This window comes from Cynocephalus volans, chromosome X (genome assembly GCF_027409185.1).
Source record: "Cynocephalus volans isolate mCynVol1 chromosome X, mCynVol1.pri, whole genome shotgun sequence".
Lineage (NCBI taxonomy): Eukaryota > Metazoa > Chordata > Mammalia > Dermoptera > Cynocephalidae > Cynocephalus > Cynocephalus volans.
In genome coordinates this window covers 26,034,229-26,060,581 of record NC_084478.1, presented here as the reverse complement: position 1 = coordinate 26,060,581, position 26,353 = coordinate 26,034,229, and the positions used below count along the sequence as shown (strand labels likewise).

Sequence of the window (26,353 nt, the reverse complement as noted above, 5' to 3'; positions counted from 1 at the left end):
GCATTGTGGTTTGCCTTTCCAACCACAGCTCTCTACCTGACTACATTTGATTTCATTTAATCTGACTACACAGATTTCATTTGTCACTAAGTGCCCAGTGTGTTATTCTCATCCTACATTCAAACAGCAATGAAAACCACCGTTAGGAGTTTACTAGCAGTCCCTCAACCAGAGGTTCTTATCAGAATACTACCCACCTCTTTGCTCTGGAGACAAAATATCACCTATCTTCCTAATGCAATTCTGTCTCCTTTGTGGGCAGAAAAAGAACTTTGGCTATTTCTTCAGGTGTGAATGCAAAACTACTCTGCTACTACAACAGGCTAATTTTGGAATTATAACTTGAGAAACTTACAGAATGATGTAACAGTTAAAAAAAAAAAGTGGGACGGTTGACATCCAAGTACTTCAGTCAGTTAAGTTGGTATCTCTTGGCTCTGACTCTGTCAATTTGCCTGTGGATTTCTTGAATTGATATCTAATACTACGGATACAACTGTTCATAGCTGTCACACACAACTTCCAGCCATATCCACTTTCCGATAGATCACGAGTTGGGTAGATGTCTTGGAGAAACTCTGGCAGTAAAATCACAAAACATAGCAGTTACTTAGAAATCACTTCTCAGAGAAATGAACTTATTCAACCTTAATTCTACAGTTGTGTTTGTGAAAGGGTCTTTAAGACTTTAATTAAGACACGTGGACTATAACCATTATTAAACTAGCTGAACAAATATTTTAAACTAAAAGGATAATATGAAATAGAGCCATTCTTGAATCACAATAAAACAATCTCCCATGATCTTGCTACATACCAGAATAGAAGTCCTCTGCTGCATTGAGTACCCAAAGTCAAATTTTCTCATTCTTAAATGTATCAAACATACATCTAGCATGTTATTCATTATCTCAAATAGAGACACACTAAGCCTCTGTAATGCACAAGAGGCTGCAGTATCTTCATACTTTGAGAGGCAAGAAGCTATAACTGCTAATTTTTTTTGGTATTTATCTCTGGAAAAGTCTCTGGATTTGTCTCTGACAAAAGGAGTGAGGGTCTATAGATCTTGCAGTTATGGGAAGACTTCTACAAGTCTATACTTCTATGGTATAAATGGTAACAGCCTAAATACTAACAATGTTAAGTACTGATAAATGTTAGTATATAGACAAAAAGATCAAGGGGTCTTAGTTGACCAAAAAAGTTAAAATGGCAGGTGCCACTGTAGAGTGCATTAATGGTCTAATAGGTAATAAATAGTACTACTGTATTCTGGGTTGATTTGAGCACATCTGAAGGTAGTCATTGAAGCAGATTATGAAGGATCAGGAAAACATTTATGTGAGGAATTATAGAAGGAAATGAAGATAATTAACTGTAAAAGTGTAAGATTTAAGAGGGAAAAGTTTGGGTAGAATATTTCTTCTCCAACCCTCATGCTTTCATGTGGACAGATCACTACATTGGAAAGTTTAGAAGAACTGGGCATGTATGATTCAAGAATAAAGCTGCCATTTTGATCTCCACTTGCCTGATTCAAGTGGTTCTCTCTCAGTTGGTTTTGAACTTGCAGGGGGTGGAGGGGAAAAGAGGGCATATTTAGTATCTCCTAATGCTCCAGCAGGAATAGTGGTCTTCAACTACCTGAAGGCCCAGCATGTGAAAAGTGATGGGATTGACTCTATTTAGCTCTGGAGGGGATAATTAGGACAAATGCATATGCCTTACTGGGAGGTACATTTTGAGTCACTAGAAGGAAGAACTTTCCCATGAATTGGAGCTCTTTTACAAACTTGTGGACTGCCTCACTGAGACAGGGTGCCTCAGCAATGGAAGTGTTCGAGCCCAGGGGAGGCCACTGTGTCAAAGCTGAGATGGGAATTCCACTCTGGGTGGGACGCTGTATCAGAGGGCCTGTAAAGAACTTCCTATTGCTAAGATTTTACAGTTCTGTAATATGAAGACACAGAGGGGTTGAAAGGAATGAGTGTTTTCGCTGATTGCAAATCTGCAGCCTACTAACTTTCTCCATATAAACTATTTTCTAGAGAACCCTTAAAGTGATACTAAACTATTGTCAGACAGCATCAAATAATAGTTCTTTATACGGGATCAACACCTTTGGCTACTGGACATACTTACCTTCGACTATTAATTTTCACAAGAGTTCCCCCCAAATAACAAAATTTTAAGGTAAGAAATGATATTGGAAGAATAAATTGGTTTGTTCATTCAATGGAACTAATAAGCAGCTAAAATGTATGAACAGGCCTCAGAAACATAACGTTGAATGATAAAAAAATGTGCAAAAGGATACATACTTTACATCCCCATTTATGTACATTAAAATAATTACAGAACAATATTATACATTATTTATGGATCCATTAACAGAGGTAGCAAAAGAATAAACTATGCATGGGAATGATATCTTCTACTCCAGGACAGTAATTACTTCTGGGGACGAGGAGAGGGGAAAGGAATGATGGGTTGGAGTTTTAATTATATCAGTAATGCTTTATAATTTTTTTTAAAAAACCTGAAGCACAAAAGGCAAAATGTCTATATAGATAATCTGTAGACAGGTGTTGATTATATTATTATATTCTTTTCTGTACACTTCTGTATGTTTTATTTATTTATTTATTATTATTTTTTAAAATTTTATTTTGTCGATATACATTGTGGCTGATTATTGTTGCCCATCACCAAAACCTCCCTCCCTCCTCCCTCCCCCCCACCCCCCACCAATGTCCCCTCTGTTTGCTTGTCGTATCAACTTCAAGTAATTGTGGTTGTTATATCTTCTTCCACCCCCTGCGTTTTTTTTTTTTGTGTGTGTGTGTGTGAATTTATATATTAATTTTTAGCTCCCACCAATAAGTGAGAACATGTGGTATTTCTTTTTCTGTGCCTGACTTGTTTCACTTAATATAATTCTCTCAAGGTCCATCCATGTTGATGCAAATGGCAGTATTTCATTCGTTTTTTATAGCTGAGTAGTATTCCATTGTGTAGATGTACCACATTTTCTGTATCCACTCATCTGATGATGGACATTTGGGCTGGTTCCAACTCTTGGCTATTGTAAAGAGCGCTGTAGTGAACATTGGGGAACAGGTATACCTTCGACTTGATGATTTCCATTCCTCTGGGTATATTCCCAGCAGTGGGATAGCTGAGTCATATGGTAGATCTATCTGCAATTGTTTGAGGAACCTCCATACCATTTTCCATAGAGGCTGCACCATTTTGCAGTCCCACCAACAATGTGTGAGAGTTCCTTTTTCTCCGCAACCTCGCCAGCATTTATCGTTCAGAGTCTTTTGGATTTTAGCCATCCTAACTGGGGTTAGATGGTATCTCAGTGTGGTTTTGATTTGCATTTCCCGGATGCTGAGTGATGTTGAGCATTTTTTCATATGTCTGTTGGCCATTTGTATATCTTCCTTAGAGAAATGCCTACTTAGCTCTTTTGCCCATTTTTTAATTGGGTTGCTTGTTTTTTTCTTGTAAAGTTGTTAATCCTTTGTCAGATGTATATTTTGCAAATATTTTCTTCCACTCTGTTGGTTGTCTTTTAACTCTGTTAATTGTTTCTTTTGCTGTGCAGAAGCTTTTTAGTTTGATATAATCCCATTTGTTTATTTTTCCTTTGGTTGCCCATGCTTTTGGGGTCGTATTCATGAAGTCTGTGTCCAGTCCTATTTCCTGAAGTGTCTCTCCTATGTTTTCTTCAAGAAGTTTTATTGTTTCAGGGTGTATATTTAAATCCTTAATCCATTTTGAGTTGATTTTAGTATATGGTGAGAGGTATGGGTCTAGTTTCATTCTCCTGCATATGGATATCCAGTTATCCCAGCACCATTTGCTGAAGAGGCAGTCCCTTCCCCAGTGAATAGGCTTGGTGACTTTGTTAAAGATCAGATGGCGGTAAGTGTGTGGGTTGATTTCTGGATTCTCTATTCTATTCCACTGATCAGTGTGTCTGTTTTTATGCCAGTACCATACTGTCTTGGTTATTATAGCTTTGTAGTATAGCTTAAAGTCAGGTAGTGTTATGCCTCCAGCTTTATTTTTTTGGCTCAGCATTGCTTTGGCTACGCGTGGTCTTTTATTATTCCATATAAATGTCTGGATTGTTCTTTCCATTTCTGAGAAAAATGTCTTTGGAATTTTGATGGGGATTGCATTGAATTTGTATATCACTTTGGGTAGTATGGGCATTTTCACTATGTTGATTCTTCCAATCCAAGAGCATGGGATATCTTTCCATCTTCTTGTATCCTCTCTAATTTCTCTCAGCAGTGGTTTGTAGTTCTCATTATAGAGATTTTTCACATCCTTGGTTAACTCAATTCCTAAGTATTTTATTTTTTTGGTGGCTATTGTAAATGGGCAGGCTTTCTTGATTTCTCATTCTGCATGTTCACTATTGGAGAAAAGAAATGCTACTGATTTTTGTGTGTTGATTTTGTATCCTGCTACTGTGCTGAAATCATTTATCAACTCCAAGAGTTTTTTTGTAGAGGTTTTAGGCTGTTCGATATATAGGATCATGTCATCTGCAGACAGGGACAGTTTGACTTCATCTTTTCCAATCTGGATGCCCTTTATTTCCTTCTCTTCTCTGATTGCTCTGGCAAGTACTTCCAACACTATGTTGAATAGGAGTGGTGAGAGTGGGCATCCTTGTCTAGTTCCTGTTCTTAAAGGAAAAGCTTTCAGCTTTTCCCCATTCAGGATGATATTGGCAGTGGGTTTGGCATATATGGCTTTAATTATGTTGAGATACTTTCCCTCTATACCTAGCTTATAGAGGGTCTTTGTCATGAATGAGTGCTGAACTTCATCAAATGCTTTTTCAGCATCTATAGAGATGATCATATGGTCCTTGTGTTTGACTTTATTAATATGGTGTATCACATTTATTGATTTGCGTATGTTGAACCAACCTTGCATCCCTGGGATGAATCCCACTTGATCGTGGTGAATAATTTTACGTATGTGTTGCTGTATTCTGTTTGCTAGTATTTTAGTGAGGATTTTTGCATCTATATTCATCAAGGATATCAGCCTGTAGTTTTCTTTTTTGGTTATATCTTTACCTGGTTTTGGTATCAGGATGATGTTTGCTTCATAGAATGAGTTTGGGAGATTTGCGTCTGTTTCAATCTTTTGGAATAGTTTGTAAAGAATCGGTGTCAATTCCTCTTTGAATGTTTGGTAAAATTCTGCTGTGAATCCATCTGGTCCTGGGCTTTTCTTTATTGGGAACCTTCTGATAACAGCTTCAATCTCCTTTATTGTTATTGGTCTGTTCAGATTTTCTACGTCTTCATGGTTCAGTTTTGCACACACATACATACAAATACACATACACACATACATACAAATACACATACACACATACATACAAATACACATACACACATGCACGCACTGAGTCACAATATAAAATTTATTTCTTACTATGGGTTGCAGTTTTAAAAAATTTTGAAAACAATTGGGTTAGATGATAGCAAATGCTTACAAAAGGAGCTGCCAGCCAGGTTTCTTTAGTTTAGTCTGAAATGACAATGCTGTTCAAATTTGTTGGATATGAAAATGTGTGATATAAAGGCAGAAACCAAAGAGAAACCAACTGAGTCCAGGTTGGGGTTTGGAGCTGTGTCTTCACTGGGTATCAGTGACACAAGTAAGAAACAATCTGCTTCCTGCTTTGTCCAAATTTAAGATTTCACAGAATTGGTTTTGGAAGCTTTATTATTTCATTTACATATGTCACAGAGACCACACTATGCTAACATGCACAAGAAAAATATTAGCAAATTAAACCTGCTGTGACATTGTTGACACTTCTGCAAGTTGACAAGGCCCTTCAGCTTTGACCTCGATCCTCAGTCAATAAAGGTGCTTGAGTTTTCATACACCTGGCAGTCCATAGCCGGGAGTCACAGTCAATAATGCCTTTCCTGTTCTAGCAAAGCCATTCAAGAGAGAGAGATTTGCCTCAAGAACCCAAGTGCAAATAGCAACACAGCTCAAGAAACTGCTCCTTGTTATACCCTAATGAGGGACTTAGTTTGGGCTCCACCTCTCCTCAGAACATACATAATTCTGCCCTTTTTCTCTAACACAATTGCCTTTTCTTTACTCTGACATAGTCTACATGCAACATACCTCGGAGAGCATTAATCCTGTTGGAGTTAAGGGCACACAAGCCATGCCCCATACTGCCATAGACGTTACTTTTGACCAGGACTTCCTCTGAGAACAGGTTGCGAATAAGGTATTTGGCTGACAGCTCTGGGCAAGGCTTCCCTTTTGCTATATCCAGTACTGAACGTGGCATTTGTATATTTCTACACGGATTTCCAAAACATTCTAGAAGCAAAAGATAAAGATGTCAATTTTCATGGCAGATGTTAGGTTACATTCTGTAAAAGGTTGTAACAGGAAGGTTGATATTTTTGAATTTTTAGGCTCAAGAATTTGAGAGGTTAAAAGAATTAAAACCTTAAGTTTTTAATGGATTATAAGACAGCTTGAGAAATGAGGCAGAAATCACTGCTAATGTGATTACACATGCTCCTGTTGTTCAAGAGAAAGATTTAGTATTCTTCTACCTTTTAGGATACAGTAAGTTTTAAAATTATTTAGTAAAAAATCCTAAGTAATTTTAATGCATTGTTTCCCTACTTATAAAGAAAGGCTTTTTCAAAAGAAAGCACCATGATTCTTACTAAAATATTTATAATTTTTAAAAAGGTTTTCCATTTAGACTTAACCTCATCATTTAAAACTCAACAAGCTGCTGATTCATTTTAAAGATTGTATTTTAGATATCTTTTTTGAACTGAAAAATAAATATTAAGCCTGCTTTTAGTTCTCACCTCTACAGCTTAATCATTATCATCTTTCTTTAGTCCACAGCGATTCAAATTAACCATATTTTAAAAATATTATATTTTACATATAATAAAGAATTATTTCTTAAAGAAAATATATTAGAGAAATATGATATGATTCTCACAAGTCAACAAGCATATTTTTTCATCTTGGAACATCCACTGTTTAATGGATGGCAGTATAAATTGTTTATACACCCAGATTTGACACTTAGCAAGAAAGATTAAATTATTTAGAAACTCATTCAATGGATCCAAAGTCTTAACTCTAGGAGATTAACCTATCAATATTTATCAAGGGTCAGAAAAAAAGTTAATACTCTTTAACCTAGTAATTCAATTTCTGAGAACCTAACATAAGAAAATAATTCAAAATATGGAAAAAGCTATATGAATGAAGATTTCTTTTTGCAGTGTGATTTATGATTCCTTTCCAAAAGAACCTCAAACCAAAACAAAACAAAAAACAAAGAGGGAAGTAGTTAAATAAATTGGGGTACACTTACTCAATGGAATGTTACAAAACCTGTCAAGAGCAAAGATTAATATTAGAGAAGGAGAGTAATTATATGGAGACTGTAATATTTCAAAATGTTCATAAGAAAAGAAACTGGAAGAAAATGAAAATGCCCACAATAGGTTTTTAAGTTATCTTGATTGGGAGAGCTTTTTCCCCCCCTCTTAAAAATTTTCCAATTTTTTAAATGAAATAGTGTAACAGACTACACACAAACCATGGTGGCTACCTGGTTCACAATGCACTTAGTTGCCCTGTCCTCTCAAAGAGTCAGAGTTAGAGAACTGTGGCCCAAGCTCCCTAGACGAGATTCCTTCTCTTTCCCACTATGTTGGGGCTCCTGCTTGCCTGAAGCTCAGTTTGTTCTTTGCTTCATTAACTAAAGGAGCTGTTGGTCTGGTGATTTTTGTTGTTTCATTTAGCCAGTCTGTTTCTATAACATACATCCCTAACAAATAGAGTATTTAGATTACTTTTGTAATGTAAAAAATAGAAAGATAAATCATGTCAATGATTTTGTTTGAAAAGGATCCCAGGTAATATTCTACTTAGGGTTGACATGGGGGCAGGGTAGAGAAAAGTTTGCTACCTCAGGTGCTACTCATTAGTAGCAGTGATGCTAAACCCCAGCATCCTGGGGAGGATGCACTGGGAAGCAGAAGCAGCAGGTGGCTCAGTCACCTATTGGACCACTGCCACTTGAGACTAATGAAAACAGGATGGACCTTTGGTTGACAGCTAGCAGTGGGAGCACAATGTTCTGAGGAATAGGATTCATTAACTCATCCCCCAGATCCTTAGTGAGCAGCTGCAGTGTGCCAGGCACACAGAGAACAAGACCTGGCTCATCCCAACTGCAGCTCCTCCTCCTTCACCTGTGGAGCAGGACGGAGCACAGCAGAGAGCCCAGACCGGTCAGATAATCAGCCAAGAGCTGCTTCCCTCCGGAAAAATAACAGATTCAGCTTTCCATTAAAAACTGTCTCAGGCTTGGCATCTCTATTTCATTAACTCATTAACATCAGAGGTTAAATTGTCTCGGTTTCTTATGAACTTTTTCATACATACGTAAAAGTAGAGAGAATAATACAATGAACTCCATCAATGCATTGTCCGATTCAACACGTAACAGCAAAAGAACTTATTTTTAAAACTCACCCAGTATTTCATTGGAGGGTCCTTCCATTCTTTCACAGATAGCATTACTGGCCTGCTGAGAATTCCTGTTTTCTCTTGTTTCTGAGGCACTCATTCCCTGAGATAACTGAGAACTGCCTTCACTGCCATCACCAACGCTTTCATCATTCAAATCTGCAGACCTTGGTGTATTAGGCGTGGTAGGCTTTTTATCTTTGTGAACAGTTTTTTGCTGAAACACAAAAGTGTATCTAGAAACAAAATCCCATGGTGTGAAGATACACACATGCTCCATCATCTACCAAGGCCCCCCAGGTTGGTAGGGAAGCAACTGTCTCTTATGAGGTGAGCTAAAGCCATACAAATATCGTGTGCCACGACACTATCTGAAAAGAGGTACGGGTGTGGATTTTTACTCAAACTGCCATGTCTGGCTGCTTCTCGGGGGACTCCGTAGCTCAGTGTAATGAACTGCTGGCACAAAATAAATACATAATAAACATTGAGTGAATAAACTAATAAATGAGTTTTTGAGGATGACAACTTTTTGTTTGTCTTTACTGTTTTGTTTGTTTGTTTTCTCTTTCCCCAGTGGCTTTCAATTCTGGCTGCACATTTGAATTACCCTAAGGGTCTTTTTTCAAAAAGCTGTGTTGAACCCCACCCTTTGCAAATTCAACCAGAACCTCTGGTGGTGAGAGTGAGGGAGTTCAGGCATCAGTGACTTTTTAAAAGAGTGTCTCCAGTGATTCTAATGGGCACCCAAGGGATGACAACTACTGCTGCAGGTCGGAGCTTCTCAAACTTTAATGTACATGCAAATCACTTGGGGGCCTCACTAACATGCAAATTCTGCCTCAGTGAGTCTGGCGGGAACCCGACTCTGCATTTCTCACAAGCTTTCAGGGGTGCTGCTCCTGGGCTGCGGACCCACTTTCCGTGGAAAGGACCTATCCTATTCCCAGTCAAACACACAGCAGGCCCTTGGCAGATGCTGCTTCTCTTCTCACGCCTAAGCAAATACGCAAATTACCATTTTCCAGGCAGCATCTTAATTTTACATTCAAATTGTTTCGGGTGCAATTTTTGAAGTCTATAAAATGGAATGTTAAAAATAAGCAGATCTGGTTTCAGACAGATGGTGCTTGAGCTATCACTGAAATCAAGCTGTTCACCAGGAAAACAAGCTCAGCTACAAATATTCTTGGCAAATAGTTTTCATAAACTTACTCTGGAGACACAGAAGTGACTAGACCTGGTGAAAATAAAATGAGGTTTTTAGAGAGGTTGGTGGAAATTGTAAATTATCATTAAGTTAAATGCTTCATCAGGAGAAGACAACAGATATGACACTTCCCTAGTGGTAGAAAATCTCTACTGTACTTTGAAGATAGAATGGATGAGAGAGAAAGCAGATTCCTGTTAACATATAACTATACAGAGTAGCCAATATCTGTGATAGTTTCACCTCATGACATGCATTATTTTCACCAGGTTCTGCCATCACTGAGAGTTAACAACTAATGAAGTGTCTGCGTTTTCTCCTGCACCATCCTCTGCTGTCACTGAAACAGCCAAGGAATACACACAGTTGGCTCTTTTTTGTGTTAATCAGTGGAATACTGAAAAAGACTTGCCAAATACCTTTGTGGCTGAAACTTTTTTCTGGTACAGCCCTTGGCTTCAAATATACTAATTATAACTCAATATTTGATTTATCTTTAGGATATTTTTTATAGAGCATATTATAAAAAAAGTTAAATAAACAGGCAGTATGCTTTTGAAAGAACATCCCCTGCCTCCTAAAGTAAACCAAATTTTCTGCACCTGGCCTGAAGATCCCGTACCTCACGCTATCAGTTCTGGAGTTGTATACAGTTATGGACTTAAGCAGCAGTTACCATATTTAGATGAAAAACAACTCACTATCATTCTTTTGGCTTCAAATCTTAAACGGCAGATCAGAGCACTGATATTGGATTCACAGGCTTTCCAATCTTTTCCACATTCACTCAAATCATAGTCGGGAAAAACCGCTGCTAGAAATTCTACAAACAGCAGAAAGTATTCACAAAAATTAGAAAAGAAATTAACAAAGGAACTAACAAGAAATTTTTTATTTAAATACTTGACTTTTTCTCTTGTCACTCTTTTCCTCTCTTTCTGAAAGTTTAGAAATTAAACCCAATGAGGATAGTTTGCTGAATTTCCTCTAACATGAGGTTGCCTAAAACATTGACCTAGGGAGCCAAGACAGAGGTTTTGGTGATTTTAAAGAAGTGTGTAACCAAAAGTCAACTCTTTCAAGGTGCTAAGACCGTTTAATAACCTGATGGATAAATCAGAACTAAAAAGAAAAAGGAAATCTGTAAAGAGAAATTAGCGTTATTGCAAACATTATTACACCATGGTCTATTTATTTGTATACTTATCATGTCTATCTTCCCATAAGCTATTCTTTCTGCCTAAAATACCCCTCCCATTCCCTTTACCTAGCTAAGGAGTCCTTGGAATCTAGCTCAAATGTCTTGTCCTTAGCAAAGCCTTCCCAAAGTCCCTCAGAGCAGCTGCTCCACTCTCTGAGCTTCCCCCACACTACCAAACTAGACTGGAATTTATGTTTCCATCAACTTGTCTCTTTCTAGACTGTGAGCTCCTTGTGGGCAGAAATATTGATTCACTGTGGTATCCTCAGTACCTATGAGTTCGAGGACTTCAATACACATTTCTGGAAGGCAGGAAGGCAGCAGGCTAATGTGGATTAATCACAAGACCCTATTTTTGTGTTGCCAGTCACTAGCACTGAAAAGTCTGTTTTATTACCTCACCTTTTTTCCCCACTTTACTTTTTAGTAGCAAGTTTCAGCACTAAAAATCTGACTTAGTACTAACCATAAGCAACTATAGTCAGTAAGCCTTGTCTTATTCCATCAGTCTATGGACAAATTTTATTCGCTAGAAGTTGTTGCCCATTATACATTATTAAATTGTAAAATCAGGGTCAGACAGGTGAAAAAAGTGAGCGGTTTTAAGAGTTACAAAGACTTCATTATTTCTTCAACTGCCAATAACACTCATCGTCTGACCAAAAGATGATAAAAACAAGATTCCATAATAACTTCACATACCTCTCACTGCAGCCATTTTGTTTGGATCTAGGTGGTAGTAGCCTAGGGAATTGGCACCAACTGAGCTGTAAATCAGGACTTCCTTTGAGAACAAAACACCAATCAAGTAGCGGGCTGCATGCTTAGGTTCGGTCTTCTTTTGTGCGGCCACCAAATGAGTATTAAGAATCTTGACGTTTCTTTTTGGATCACCAAGATATCCTTTAAAAAAATAGGGAAAAAGGAAAATCCTTATTTTTTAAATGCAAGGCTACCATGAAAGTGCACAAGTCTGTCTCTATATAAGCCAAGTGCTCTGAAAAATTCTCCTTCTGCTCTATTTCTTTTTTTAACACAAAATTGAAATCATACTTTATATACAGTTTGCATCCTGCTTTTTCAGTTAACATTATATTTTGAGCATTTCTGTTTTCTTCTTCTTCCCTTTTTTTTTTTTTTAAGTCTGCATCCCTGTCATCAACATTTTCCTGACAGGTGACATTTATGTTGCACTTACATTACGGGCGATGCATTAGTGAGCTTTAAATGCGTTGTGCCATTTCATCCTCACAATTACATGGAGTAGGTACTATTATTTTTGTCACTTCGCAGCTGAAGGAACTAATGCTTAGGATAGGAAAGTGGCTGAAGGTCACAAGGTCAATAAGACACAGAGCTGGGATTCAAACCAGGCAGTCTGACTTGAGAGCCCATGCTCTTAACCGTTATGTTTTCCTGCCTCACATGTTGGGGATCTACCAGAAGTCATTTCACTAATTCCCTATTGTTGCTTATTTGTTTGTTTCCAATTTTTTATAATTCTGTAAAGGATGTTCTTGTACCAAAATTTTAATGTAAATTTTTTTATTATGGTTTCAGATAGAAGTGGGATTATTGAGTCAACCAGTATAAATACTTCTATGAATTTTTATACAAACTACCCTTCAGAAAGTTTGCATCAATTCATACATTTAACAACAGTGCATCAGAGTGCCCATTTCAGTACAAAGAGAGCAATTTCTGAAGTTTCTTCTAGTTTGGGTAACAAAATAATTTATAGGAAAAGGCTCTCCTCTAGGACAGGAGTCAGCAAACAATCCATAGGCCAATCCCGCCTCCTGTTTGTGTAAATAAAGTTGTACCAGTGCACAGCCATGCCCATTCATTTACCTATGTCTGTGGCTACTTTCCTTTTACAACAGCAGAGGTGAGTAGTTGTGACTAACAATACTATCTAGCCTTTTACAGAAAAAGTTTCCTGTCTCTAGGATATTAATATGCGATAAGCTGCTTAGAAGTCAAGACACAAAGGAACTATAAAAGAGGCTTGCCCTTAGAGGCCACAGAGCCTGGGGGCCCCTCATCTCTACCACTGTGGCTTGGTAGGCAGTACATCAGACTGGTAAGAAACACAAGCTTTAAAGTCAAAGAGAACTGGGGTAGAGTTCTGGAAGTGCCACTCACCCAGCTCTGTGACCTTGGAGATGCAGGTAATGAAAGTACCAACATCATGGGGTCATTATGAGCATAAGTGGAGAAGAGGCATGTAAATTGATTAGCACAGTGTCTTGCACATAATAGGCACTCAATAAATGTTAGTCATTATTATGAATATCACCTAAAACCAGCCCTCAAAATAGGAAACAAACAGCTTCCAACTAGCTTGCATCAAGGATGTTGATGAATATAGGATAAATAGTGTTACTTGTAATATATGTCATTTCAAACTTACCAAAATTGGGAGGGATACAGACAGATGAGGAAGAATCTTAACCACTGTCATTTTCCAACAAAGTTGGGCAATTCATTATGTCAGGAATGTTTTCCACACTGGTTTCTGCTTTTACCAATATTTCTATAGGTAAAAGTGCTAAAAGAAAAGAACTCTCAACTGCAAATTCTGTATCCAGCAAAACTGTTCCTCAGGTATGAAGGAGAAATAAACGCTCTCAGACAAAAGAAACCTAAAAGTATTTGTCACCAGAAGACCTACTCCTAAAGAATGGATAAATGAAGATTTTCAAAGAGAAAGGTTATGATGACAGAAGGAATCTTGGAGCATCGGGAAGCAAGAAAGAATAGAAAGAACAGAAATATGATGTGGAGAAACTAGATTATTCATACATTGCTGGGGAGATATAAAATGGAATAGCCACACTGCAAAACAGTTTGGCAGTTTCTTAAAAAAACGCAATTATCACATAACCCAGAAATTTCACTCTTGGGTATTTATCTCAGAGAAATAAAAGCTCGTGTTGACACAAAAACCTGCACATGAATGTTCTTATCAGTTTTACTTGTGATAGCCAGAAACTGAAAACAACCAAGATGTCCTTCAATAGGTGAATGGTTAAACAAACTGCGGTAAATCCATACCATAGACTACTATCCAGCAATAAAAAGGAAGAGAAAGAGCAGAAATATAGATAAATATAAAACTATCATGAGTTTTCTAAATCGTATGGGAAAACTGAAACAAAAATAAAAACACCACCTGATATCAAAACAATGATATTCAAAAGTTAGGAGGGCAAAGGGAACTAAACAGAATTAAAGTTTCAACACTTCATTCTAAATGGTAAAATGTTGATATCAGCACACCGTGTTAGGTCACATTTGTATATAGTAACACCCAGAGCAACCACTAGAAAAACTACACAAAGCAATACATTCAAAAACATAAATCAAGATGAAATACTAAAAAATGTTCAAGTAACCTACAGGAATGCAAGAAAGAGAAACAGAGCAATGAAAAACAGGAAAAAAACAGAAAAATAAATGAAAGACTTAAACACTGTGATATCAATAATTACCTTAAATGCAAATAGTCGAAACACACCAATTAAACAGAAGCACTTGACAAAGTCAATAATAAACAAGACCTGACTATAGGTTGTTTATAAGAAACTCTACAAATTCAATTACATAGGTAGATTGAAAGTAAAAGGCTGAAAAATATATACCAGATTTTAATCCAGAAAAAAAGCAGAGTGGCTATATTGATATCAGATACAATAGACTTCAGAGCAAAGAAAGTTACTAGAGACAAATAAGGACATTACATAATGATAAAAGGATTAACCCCCAGGATGACATATGATCTTCATTTATACACACCAAACAACAGAGTCTCAAAATATATGAAGCAAAAACTGAAAGAGTTGAAAGGAGAAATAGGCAAATCCACAATTACAGTTGAGAACCTCAACACCCACCTGTCAATAGACAGAACAACCAGACAGAAAATCAGCAAGGATACAGAAGACCTGAATAATGCAATCAACCAACAGGATTCTCATCATAGAACATTCCACACAATAAAAGCAGAATGCATATTTTTTTCAAAAGCCTATGGAAGACTCACCAAGATGGAGCACATCCTGGGCCAGAGAAAAAACCTCAACAAATTTAAAAGAATTGGAATCACATAGAGAATATTTTCTGACCATAATGAAACCAAACTAGAAATCAATAATAGAAAGACAAGAGAAAAATCTCTGAATATTTGGAAATTAAACAGAACAGTCCTAAATAATCCATGTGTCAAAGAGGAAGTCTCCAAGAAAATTCAAAAGTATGTAGGACTTATGAAAATACAATGCACATCAAAACATATGGTATGCAGCCAAAGCAGTACTTAAAGTGAAATTTATAGCACTAAAATGCTTACATTAGAAAAGAGGAGAGCTGGCCAGTTAGCTAACTTGGTAGAGAATGGTGCTGATAACACCAAGGTCAAGGGTTCGGATCCCCCTACTGGCCAGCTGCCAAAAAAAACCAAAAAACAAAAAACAAAAAACTACTTCCTTTAAAAAAAAAAGGAGAGTTCTCAAACCTATGTGTAAGTTCCAACACCAAAAAACTAGGAAAAGAATAATAAACCCAAAATAAGCAGACAGAATTAAATAATAAAGAGCAGAAATCAATGAAATGGAAAATACGAAAAGTATAAGGAATCAATAAAGCAAAGAGCTGATGCCTCAAAAAGATCAATAAAACTAATAAACCTCCAGAAAGGCAAAAATAAAAAGAGATGAGATGAATCATCAATATCACTACATATCCAGCAGCCATTAAAAGGATAATAGAGAATACTGCACATCATATTACACTCATATTTTCCATAACTTAGAAGAAATGGAAAAATTTCTCCAAAACTAAAGACTATCAAGACTCAACCAAGATGACATACATAATCTAAATAGTCCTACAACTATAAAATAAATTGAATTTGTAATTAAGTCTCCCAAAAAGGAGTCTACAAGCTCAGGTGATTTTGCTAGATATTTTTTACCAAACACTTAAAGAATTAACACCAATTTTTCATATACTCTTTGATAAAACAGAAGAAGATGGAACACTTATATACTCATTTTATGAGGCTAGTATACAGATATCAAAACCAGACAAAGATGGTCTAAAAAAAGAAAAAAAGAAAACTATAGACCAACATCTGTCATAAACTTGGACATAAAAATCCTTAACCAAATATTTGCGAACCAAATAAATAATATACACCATGACCAACTAGGATTTATTCCAGGTATGCAAGGCTGGTTTAACATTGAAAAACCAATCAATATAAGCTGCTGTATCAACAGGCTAAAGAAGAAAAACCATGTGAACACTAACATAGAAAAAGCAGTTGCTAAAATCCAATACCCATTCATGGTAAAAATTCTCAGCAAGTCAGGAATAGAGGGAAAATACCTCAAATTAATAAATAGCATCTACCAAAAACCTGTAGTTAACATCGTACTAAATGGCAAAAGACTGAGTGAGTTCCCCCTAAGATCAAAAGCAAGGCAAGGACAGCAAGGATACCCACTCTCACCACTCTTATTCAACATAACACCAAGCTGTAGCCACTGCAGTAAGGCAAGAAGGCATACAAATTGGACAGACTGAAATAAAATGGTCCCTATTTGCAAATGGCATAATTGGCTATGCAGAAAATCCCAAGGAATTGGCAAAAAAGAAAAACTCCTAGAACTAATCAGTGAGTTCAGCTATGTAACAGGATATAAGACCGACACTCAAAAATACAGCTCATTTCTACATATTAACAATGAGAACGTGTAAACCAAAATTAAAAATAGTACCATTTACAACCTCTCCTGAGAAAATGAAATACTTAAGTAAAAACTTACAAAAACATGTGCAGGACCTGTATCCTGAAAACTACAAAACGCTGATAAATCAAAGAAGACCTTAATAAATGAACAGACATACAATGAATGGATGAGAAGACTCAAAGTACTAAAGATGTCAATCTGTAGGTTTAATGCAATTCCTATCAAAATCCCAGAAAGTTTTTGAAAACATAAACAAGGTTATCTTAAAATCATAGAATAACTGAAACAATTAGAATAAGTAAAACAATTTTGACATAGAATAACTAACACAATTTTGAAAAAGCATAAAGAGGGAGGGATCACTCTACCTGATCTTAAGCTTACTGTATAACAACAGTAATCATGACAGTGTGATTTGGCAGGAAATAGAAACATAGATCGGTGGAACACAGTGGAGAACCCACAAATAGATCCACATAAATATGCCTAATTAATTGATTTTTGATTAAAATACAAAAGCAATTCAATGAAAGAAAGATAGCCATTCAAAAAGTGGTACTGCAGCAATTGGATACCAATAGGCAAAATAATAATAATAATAAAAACAACAACAATAATAATAATAACCACCTCAACCTAAACCTCACACTGTATACAAAACTGAAAACTCAAAATGGGTGACAACTTAAATGTGAGATACGAAAATATAAAACTTTAAGAAAAAAACAAAGAAAAAATTTAGGATCAAGGACTAGGCATAGTTCATAGATTTGACACCAAAAGCACAATCCATAAAGAGGAGAAGTTGATAAACTGGACCTCATGAAAATTAAAAACCACCTCTCTGAAAAAAAACAAAAAACAACAACAACAACAAAAAAACCCACTCCCGAGAGGATGAAAAGGCAAGTTGCAGACAGGAAGAAAATATTTGCAAACCACGTATCCAACAAAAGACTAGTATCTACAATATCTAAGTAACTCTCGGAACTCAGCAGATATTACTCAGTAATAAACATTACTATGAGACAGGAACAGATATTTCAGAGAAAAAGACATGCAGATGGAAATAAGCACATCAAAAGATGTACATCATTATCCAAAGGGAAATGCATATTAAACCCACAATGAAGTATTACCATATACCTACCAGAATGGCTAAAATAAAAAATAGTGAAAACACCAGAGTGCTGGTAAGAACGCAGAGAAACTGAATCACTCACGTATTGCTGGCGGGAATATAAAATGGTACAGCCACTCTGGAAACAGTTTGGCGGTTTCTTATAAGACTAAACATGCAAGAACCACCCAACAATTAATCGCACTGTTGGACATTCATCACAGAGAAATGAAAAACATATGCTAACACAAAAACCTGTACACCAGAGCTCAAAGCAACTTTACTTGTAATAGCCAAAAACTGGACACAATCCAGATGTCCTTCAAAGGGTGAATGAATAAGCTAACTATGCTATATCCATATCATGAAATAGTACACAGCAATAAAAAAGAAACTACTGATACACACAAAAACTTGGATGAATCTTGTACCTTAATCAATTATGCTGCATGGATAAAGGCAGTCCCAAAAGGCTAAATGCTATATGAGTTTTATATATAACATTTATAATGACAATGACATTATATGACATTATTGCATATGACAAAATTATGAAGAGGGAGAACACACTAGTAGTTGGATGAGCTAGGGATGAGGCCAGGGAGGGAATGACATGAAGGAGGAGGGTGTGGTTATAAAAAGGCAACAAGAGGGTTCCTGAATGTGATGGGACAGTTCTGTATAATGACTGTAGTGGTGAATGCCTGAACTTAAACATGTCATAAAATTGCAGAGAACTAAACTCTCTCTCTCTCTCTCTCTCACACACACACACACACACACACACACACACACACACACACACACACACACACACACACACACACAAGTACAAGGAAAGCTGAGGACATCTGAATAGATCTGTACATTTTATCAATGTCAAAATCCCTATTGTGATATTTTACTATATTTTTGCAAAGTATTACTATTGGGGGACACTGGGTAAAAAGTACACAAAATCTTTCTGTATTATTTCTTACACCTGCATGTGATTCTGAAATATCCCAAAATGAAAAGTTTAATTAATTTTTTAAAAAGTTATCATTAATAATTAATATTAAGAATATTGGTGAATGTAGATTAAAGAGTGCTACTTGTAATATGTATCATTTCAAACTCACCATAACTGGGAGGGAGGAAGCGAGATGCTGAATCATTATCTGGGCCACTGTTATTACCCATTAAAATTGGGTAATTCATTGTCTCAGAACTCATTTCTGGTCTGGATTCTGTTTTGAACAACATTTCAATATGTAAAACATTTTCAACTGCTGAAAGACAAGAAATCTCAGCCATATTTTTTATATCAGGCAAAATTACACTTTAGGAATGAAGCAGAAAATAAAGTCATTCTCAGACAAAGGAAAACTTTAAAAAAATTTGTCACTGGCTGACTTACCCATGAAGAAATGCTAAAAAAATCTTCAAGCCTAAAGCATATGATAAAGGAAGGAATCTTGCAGCACCAGGAAGGAAGAACAGCAGAAGGAGCAGAAATATGCATGTGGAAAAGCTAGATCACTCATATGTTGCTGGTGGGAATAGAAAATGGTACAGCCACTCTGGAAAACAGCTTGGCAATATTTTATAAAACTAAAAATACAATTACCATAGGATCCAGTAATTGCACTCTTGGGCATAATCTCAGAGAAATAAAAACTTATGTTTGCACAAGAACCTGCACATGAGTGTTCATAGCAGCATTACTTCTAACAGCCAAAAACAGGAAACAATCAGATGTCTTTCAGTGGGTGAAAAGATAGACAAACCATGGTACATCCATACCATGGAATGGTTCAACAGTAAAAAAGGACTACTGATATATGCAACAAGTCAGATGAATCTCCAGAGAATTATGCTGAGGCAGGCACGGTTACAAAAGAGCAAGATGAGGCATACTGGTGGTAATGGAAATGCTGCGTATCTTGATTGTGGTGGTGGACATCAAACCTACTCACATGACAAAATTGAATAGAACTAAGTGACACACACAAATCAATACAATTAAACTAGGGAAATCTTAATCAGATACGTGGATTGTATCAATGTTAACATCACGGTAGTAATACAGTATATTGCAAGATGTTATCATTGGGAGAAATGGGTGAAGTGTAAGGGTGTCTCTACTATTTCTTACAACTGTGCATGCGGATCTTAAATTGCCATAAAACTTAAAGTTGTTTTAAAAAGAGCTACCACTAGCTTTGCATTAAGGATGTTGACGGATCTAGATTAAACAGTGCTACTAGTAATATGCATCATTTCGAACTCACCAAAATTGGAAGGGATGGAGAGAGGTGAAAAGGTAGTAACTGGCCCATTGTTATCTACGAAAAACATTGGGTAAATCCTTCTCTGAGAGTTGTTTTCCAAGCTGATTCCTGCTATTCCCGGCATTTCTATGAGCATAACTTTTTCAGATACTGAAAGACAAGAATTGTATACTGAATGAAATTATCCTTCAAGAAAGAAGGGAAATAAAGACATCCTCACAAAAACAAAAATTAAAAAAATTTGTCCCTAGCAGATCTACCCTTTAAAATATGGCTAAAGGAAAATCTTCAAACAGAAAGGCTATTACAAAAGAAGGAATCTTGGAGCATCAGGAAGGAAGAAAGAACAACAGAACACAACAGAAGGCGAAACTATCCTTCCAGAAAAATATGAAATAAAGACATTCTTAAACAAAAGAAAACTAAAAGAATCTGTCCCTAGCAGACTCACCCGTATAAAAGGCTAAAAGAAAATCTTCAAACAGAAAGAATATGATAAAAGAAGGAAATCTGGAGTATCAAGAAGGAAGAAAAAAAAAATGGAAAGATCAGAAATATGGATGCAGAGACACTGAATCCCTCATACATTGCTGTTGGGAATGTAAAATGGTACAGCCTCTCTGGAAAACTGTTTGGCAATTTCTTGTAAAACTGAACATGCTATTACCATAAGGCCCAGCAATTGCATCTTGGTATTCATGACAGGGAAATGGTAACTTATATTTACACAAAACCAGTACATGAATATTCATAGCAATTTACTCCTAATACAAAAACTGGAAAGAAAAACTAATGTTCTTCCGTGGGTGAATGATTAAAAATAACTCTTACATATCCAAACTATAGAAAACTATTCAACAATAAAAAGGGAGGAACTACTGATACACACAACAACCTGTGCAAGTTTTCAGGGAATTATGCTGACTAGAGAGAAAAAACCCTACCGAACATAAGATTTGCTTTATATAACACTCTTAAAGTGACAAAATTATAGAGACCTGTGTTTGCCATGGGTTAGGGTACAGGCAGTGGGGAAGGAAAGGATGACCTGAGAAAGGTAGATGTCGTCATAAAAGAGCAAGATGGGGCAGCTTGGTGGTGAAGGAAAGGTTCTATATCTTGACTGTGGCAGTGGGAATCAAACCTAGTCACGTAAGAAATTTACATAGAAATAAAAACATACACACAAATTACTGCAAGTAAAACTTGGAACATCTCAATAACATCTGTGTATTATATCAATGTCAACATCGTGATTGTATTATTTCACTGCAGTTTTGCAAGATGTTATTGTTGGGAGAAGACAATAAAGTGCAAAGGGGATCATTTTGTATTATTTTTTACAAGTACATGTGAATCTAAAATTATCTCAAAATAAAAAGTTTAATTTAAAGAAATGCTTCAACAAGCTTGTATTAAGGATGTTGATGAATCCAGATTCAATAGTGCTACTTATAATGTATCATCTGAAACTCACCAACATTAGGTGGGATGCAGTTGGATGAAGTGGAAGAGCATTGACCACTGCCATGTACAAAAAATGGTGGATAATTCATTGCGTCAGAGTTATTTTCCAGGCTGGTTTCTGCTCTTTCTGGCATACCTACAGAAAGAACATTTTGCAAGTGCTTAAGAACTCTCAACCATGAATTTATACATAGTGAAACTATCCTTGAATAACATACAGGAAATGAAGACAATCTCGCATGAAGGAAAACTAAAATTACCTATCCCTCACAGACTTACCCTTAAAAAAGGCAAAAGGAAAATCTTCTCAAAGAAAGGATGTGATGAAAGAATGAACCTTTGAACATCAGAAAGAAAGAAAAAACAATAGAGCAGAAATAATATGCAGAGAAACTGGATCACTCATTTATTTGGTGAGGAAGTAAAATGGAACAACCCCTCTGAAAATAATTTTTAGCAGTTTCTTATAAAATTAAACATGGATTACCATATGACCCAGAATTGCATGTAAATTTATGTTTACTCAAAAACCAGTACATGAAAGTTCATAGAACTTTACTCGTCATAGCCCCAAAATGAAAACATCCCAGATGGCATTTATTCAGTGAACAGATAAACAAACAGTTGTATATCCATACCATGTAAGAGTACTGAACAATTAAAAAGAAGGAACTACTGATACATGCAACAACTGGTATGAGCCTCCAAGAAATTATGCTTGGTGAAAAAAAGCCATGCCCAAAAGGTTACAAAGTGTTTGATTCCATTTAAATAACAATATTTAAGTGAGAAAATTATAGAAAGGGAAGTCAGATCAATGATAGTCAGTGGTTAGGATGGGGCAGGGTGGGAGGGAAGGGAGACCAGATGGAGATGGCTGTGGTGATAAAAGGGCAATATGAGGGATCCTCGTGATGATAATGGAAATGTTCTGCATCATGACTATAGTGGTGGACATGTAAACCAACTCATATGATAAAATCAAATACAACTAAATACACACATGTGGATTTAACCAATGTCAATATACCCTGGATATGATATTTTACCACAGTTCTGCAAGATGTTATCACTAGGAAAAATGGGTAAAGCATAAGTGGGATCTCTGTATAATTTCTTACAACTATATGTGAATCTAAAATGATCTCAAAAAAAAGTTTAATTAAAAAAAGAGCTACCATTGACTTGCATTCAGGATGTTGATAGAAAATAAGCTCTCAACTGTAAATTCTATACCCACCAAAACTATCCTTGAAAAATGTCGGGGAAGTAAAGGCATCTTCACATGAACAAAAACTAAAAGAACCTTAAAGAAAGGCTAGAGAAAATTATTCAAACAGAAAGAAATTAATGAAATAAGAAAATTTGGAGCATCGGGAAAAAAGAAAAAACAATAGATAGAACAGAAATACGGATGTAGAAAACCTGGATCACTCATACGTTGCTGGTGGAAATGGAAAATGGTACATACTCTCTGAAAAACTGTTTAGCAGTGTATTATAAAACTAAACATGCTATTACCATAAGACCCAGCAATTGAACCCTTTGGCATTCATGTCAGAGAAATGAAAACTTACATTTGCACAAAAACCTGTTTATGAATGTCCATAACAGCTTTGCTAATAATGTCCAAAAACTTGAAAAAACCAAATGTCCCTTCAATGGGTGAATAGTTAAACAAACTATGGTATATCCATACCATGGAATACACTTCAAAAATAAAAATGAGGGAACTGTTGATACATGCAACAGCCTGGATGAGTTTTCAGACAATTATGCTGAGTGAAAAACATATTCCCCAGAATTATGTACTGTAGGATTCCCTTAATGTAATATTCTTGAAGTGACAAAGTTATAAGCAGAGAACAGATCAATAGTTTCCAGGTGCTAGGAATGGGGAAGTTTGGAAGGGAAGGATAACATGAGAGAACTGATTGTGGTTATAAAAAGGCAAGATGAGGCATCCTTGTGGTGATGGAACTGTTCTGTATCTTGACCGTGGTGGTAGACATCAAACCTACTCGTGATAAAACTGCATAGAAGTAAACACACACCACAAATTAATACAAATAAAGCTGGGGACATCTCAATAAGATCTGTGGACTGTATAAATGTCAATATCTAGGTTGTGATATTTTACTATAATTTTAAAGATCATTATCATTGGAAGAAATAGCTAAAGCATAAACAGGATCTCTGAATTATTTCGGTCAACTGCATGTGAATCTAAAATTATCTCAAAGTAAAAAATTGAATTTAAAGAGTCACACTAGCTTGCAGTAAGGATGTTGGTGAATCTAGACTATACAATGCTATTTGTCATATGTATCATTTCAAATTCACCAGAATTGGGAGGAATGGAGACAAACGGAGAGGCAATATCTTGGCCACTCTTATTTTCCAGTAAAGTTGGGTAATGTACTGTCTCAGTGCTGTTTTCAAGGCTGATTTCTGCTTTTCCTGGCATTTCTAAAAACAAAAAGTTTTTCAAGTGCTGTAATATAAGAACTTTCATCTGCAAAGTCTATACCAGGCAAAACTATGCTTTAGGAACGAAGGGGAAATAAAAACATCGCACACAAAAGAAAACTAAAAGAATTTGTCCCCGGCAGACTTATCCTTAAAAAAAGGTTAAAGAAAAACCTTCAATCAAAAAAGTATACAATGAATATATCGCACACAGGTATTGATATTCAATGCTGTATCTCACAGATATGTACAATCAATCATGTTCAATAAAAAAAGTATATGATGAAAGAAGGAATCTTGGAGCATCAGGAAGAAAGAATAACAGAAAGAGCAGAATTACGGATACAGAGAAATTGGATCACTCATATATAGCTGGCAGGAATGTAAAATGGGTACAGCCACACTGGAAAACAGACTGTTTCTCATAAAACTAAACACGCATATGTCCAAACCCACCAAATTGCGTACAACAAATATGTGCAGTTTTTTTCATATCGATTGATATGGTTTGAATGCATCCTCTCCAAAATTCAGATGCTGCCAATGGGATTGTATTAAGAGATGGGGCCTTTAGTAGGCGATTAGGCCATGAAGGCTCCTCCTGCGTGAATGAGATTAAGGCCCTTAGAAAAGAGGCTTCATACAGCCTTCGGCTCTCTTGCCCTTCCGCCTTCTGCCATATGAGGACACAGTGTTCTTTCCCTCCTGAGGAGGCAGCCCTATCCAGGCAACTCAATCTACCAGTGCCTTGATCTTGGACTCCCCAGCCTCCAGAACTGTGAGAAAATAAATTTCTGTTCTTTATAAATTACCCAGTCTGTGACATTTTGTTATGGTGCACAAAGACATCATTTCTATCTCATTAGAAATTTTTTCAAAAAAACTAAACATACAATTAACATATAACCAGCAACTGCACTTTGGATATTTGTGTCAGAGAAATAAAAACTTATATTTACACAAAAACCTGTGCATGAATGTTCATAGCAGTCATACTGCTAATAGTCAAAAACTGGACAAAACCCCCCAAATTTCCTTCAACAGATGAATGGTTAAACCACAGTACACCTATACTGTGAAACAGTACTCAGCAATAAAAAGGAAGGAATTACTGATACACACAACTTGGTTGAATCTCCAGGAATAACGTCAAGTGAAAAAAACTAATACCCAAAGGGTGCATACTATACACGTGCAATTATGTAACAATATTGAAGTGACAGAATTATAGAGATGGAGTGGTTGCCAGAATTAAGGCTACCTGAGTGGAGAAGGAAAGGGCTGCCAGAGGGGGATGGGTTTGGTTATAAAAGGGCAATACAAGTGAACCTTCTGGTGATAGAACTGTTCTGTATCTTGACTATGGTGATAAACATACAAACCTTCTCATGTGATAGAACTGCATAAAACTAAATACACAGACACACAAATGACTATACACAAATGAATACAACCATAGTTTTATAAGATGTCACCACTGGGGGTAATTGAGTAAAAGGTATCTCTGTAGTATTTCTTACAACTATATGTGACCCTACAATGATCTCAAGATAAAAGTTTTAATTTAAAAACACTAGTTTGCATTAAGAATGTCTTTAAATCTAGATTAAAGGATGCTATTTATAATATGTATCATTTCAAACTCACCCAAATTGGGAGGGATGCAGAAAGATGATGAGGTAACAGCTGGGTTCCTGCTGTCATTTTCCACTAAAGCTGAGTAATTCACCATATCAGGGTTATTTGCCGGATTGGTTTCTCCCTTTGGCAGAACTGCCACAGGTATTGCTATAGCAGCTTGGGCAGATGAGATGGCGTTCTCGGTACTTCCAGCACCTTTGTTGAAAGAGTAGGGTAGCATAGCAATCTGAGGAAATGGGATGCCTTGTGTGAAATAATGCTGCAATGAATACGAGGAGACAATTTTGGAAAGCGGTGGACTCTTCCTGTGGTCTGGCTGCTGCAGCTCCAGGCATGCTGCCGATGGAAGAGACGTTCCTACAGGATTGGTCTGAGCAAGAGATGTTCCTACAGTGTTGGCCCAGGCATGGGTTTCCTTCCTTCCTACTGGTATAGATGGGCTACTGTTTCCCTATCAAGGGTAAGAGAACAGAAAGAGTTCAGCTTTAATTTATCCATAAGATATACAATCAAAATTTTTTCGATAACCTCTAAAATGACATGAATCAGTATAAATCAACTGCAAGTAAAAATGAGGATTAAAAAGTTGGTAAAAACATTCATACCTACCTTCTTTGCAGCATCATTTTCCAT

General features: G+C 36.4%; 1 protein-coding gene across 1 annotated transcript; it reads right to left on the bottom strand.

The window, feature by feature from the left end:
* Nucleotides 1-408: 408 nt before the first annotated feature.
* On the bottom strand, nt 409-26,353 carry BEND2 (BEN domain containing 2). Its single transcript, XM_063084511.1, is given in 11 exon segments — nt 409-578; nt 6,187-6,390; nt 8,590-8,800; nt 10,495-10,616; nt 11,697-11,897; nt 13,408-13,545; nt 20,144-20,293; nt 21,621-21,746; nt 23,954-24,079; nt 25,727-26,171; nt 26,330-26,353. Coding segments are annotated over 11 exon segments (1,917 nt in total).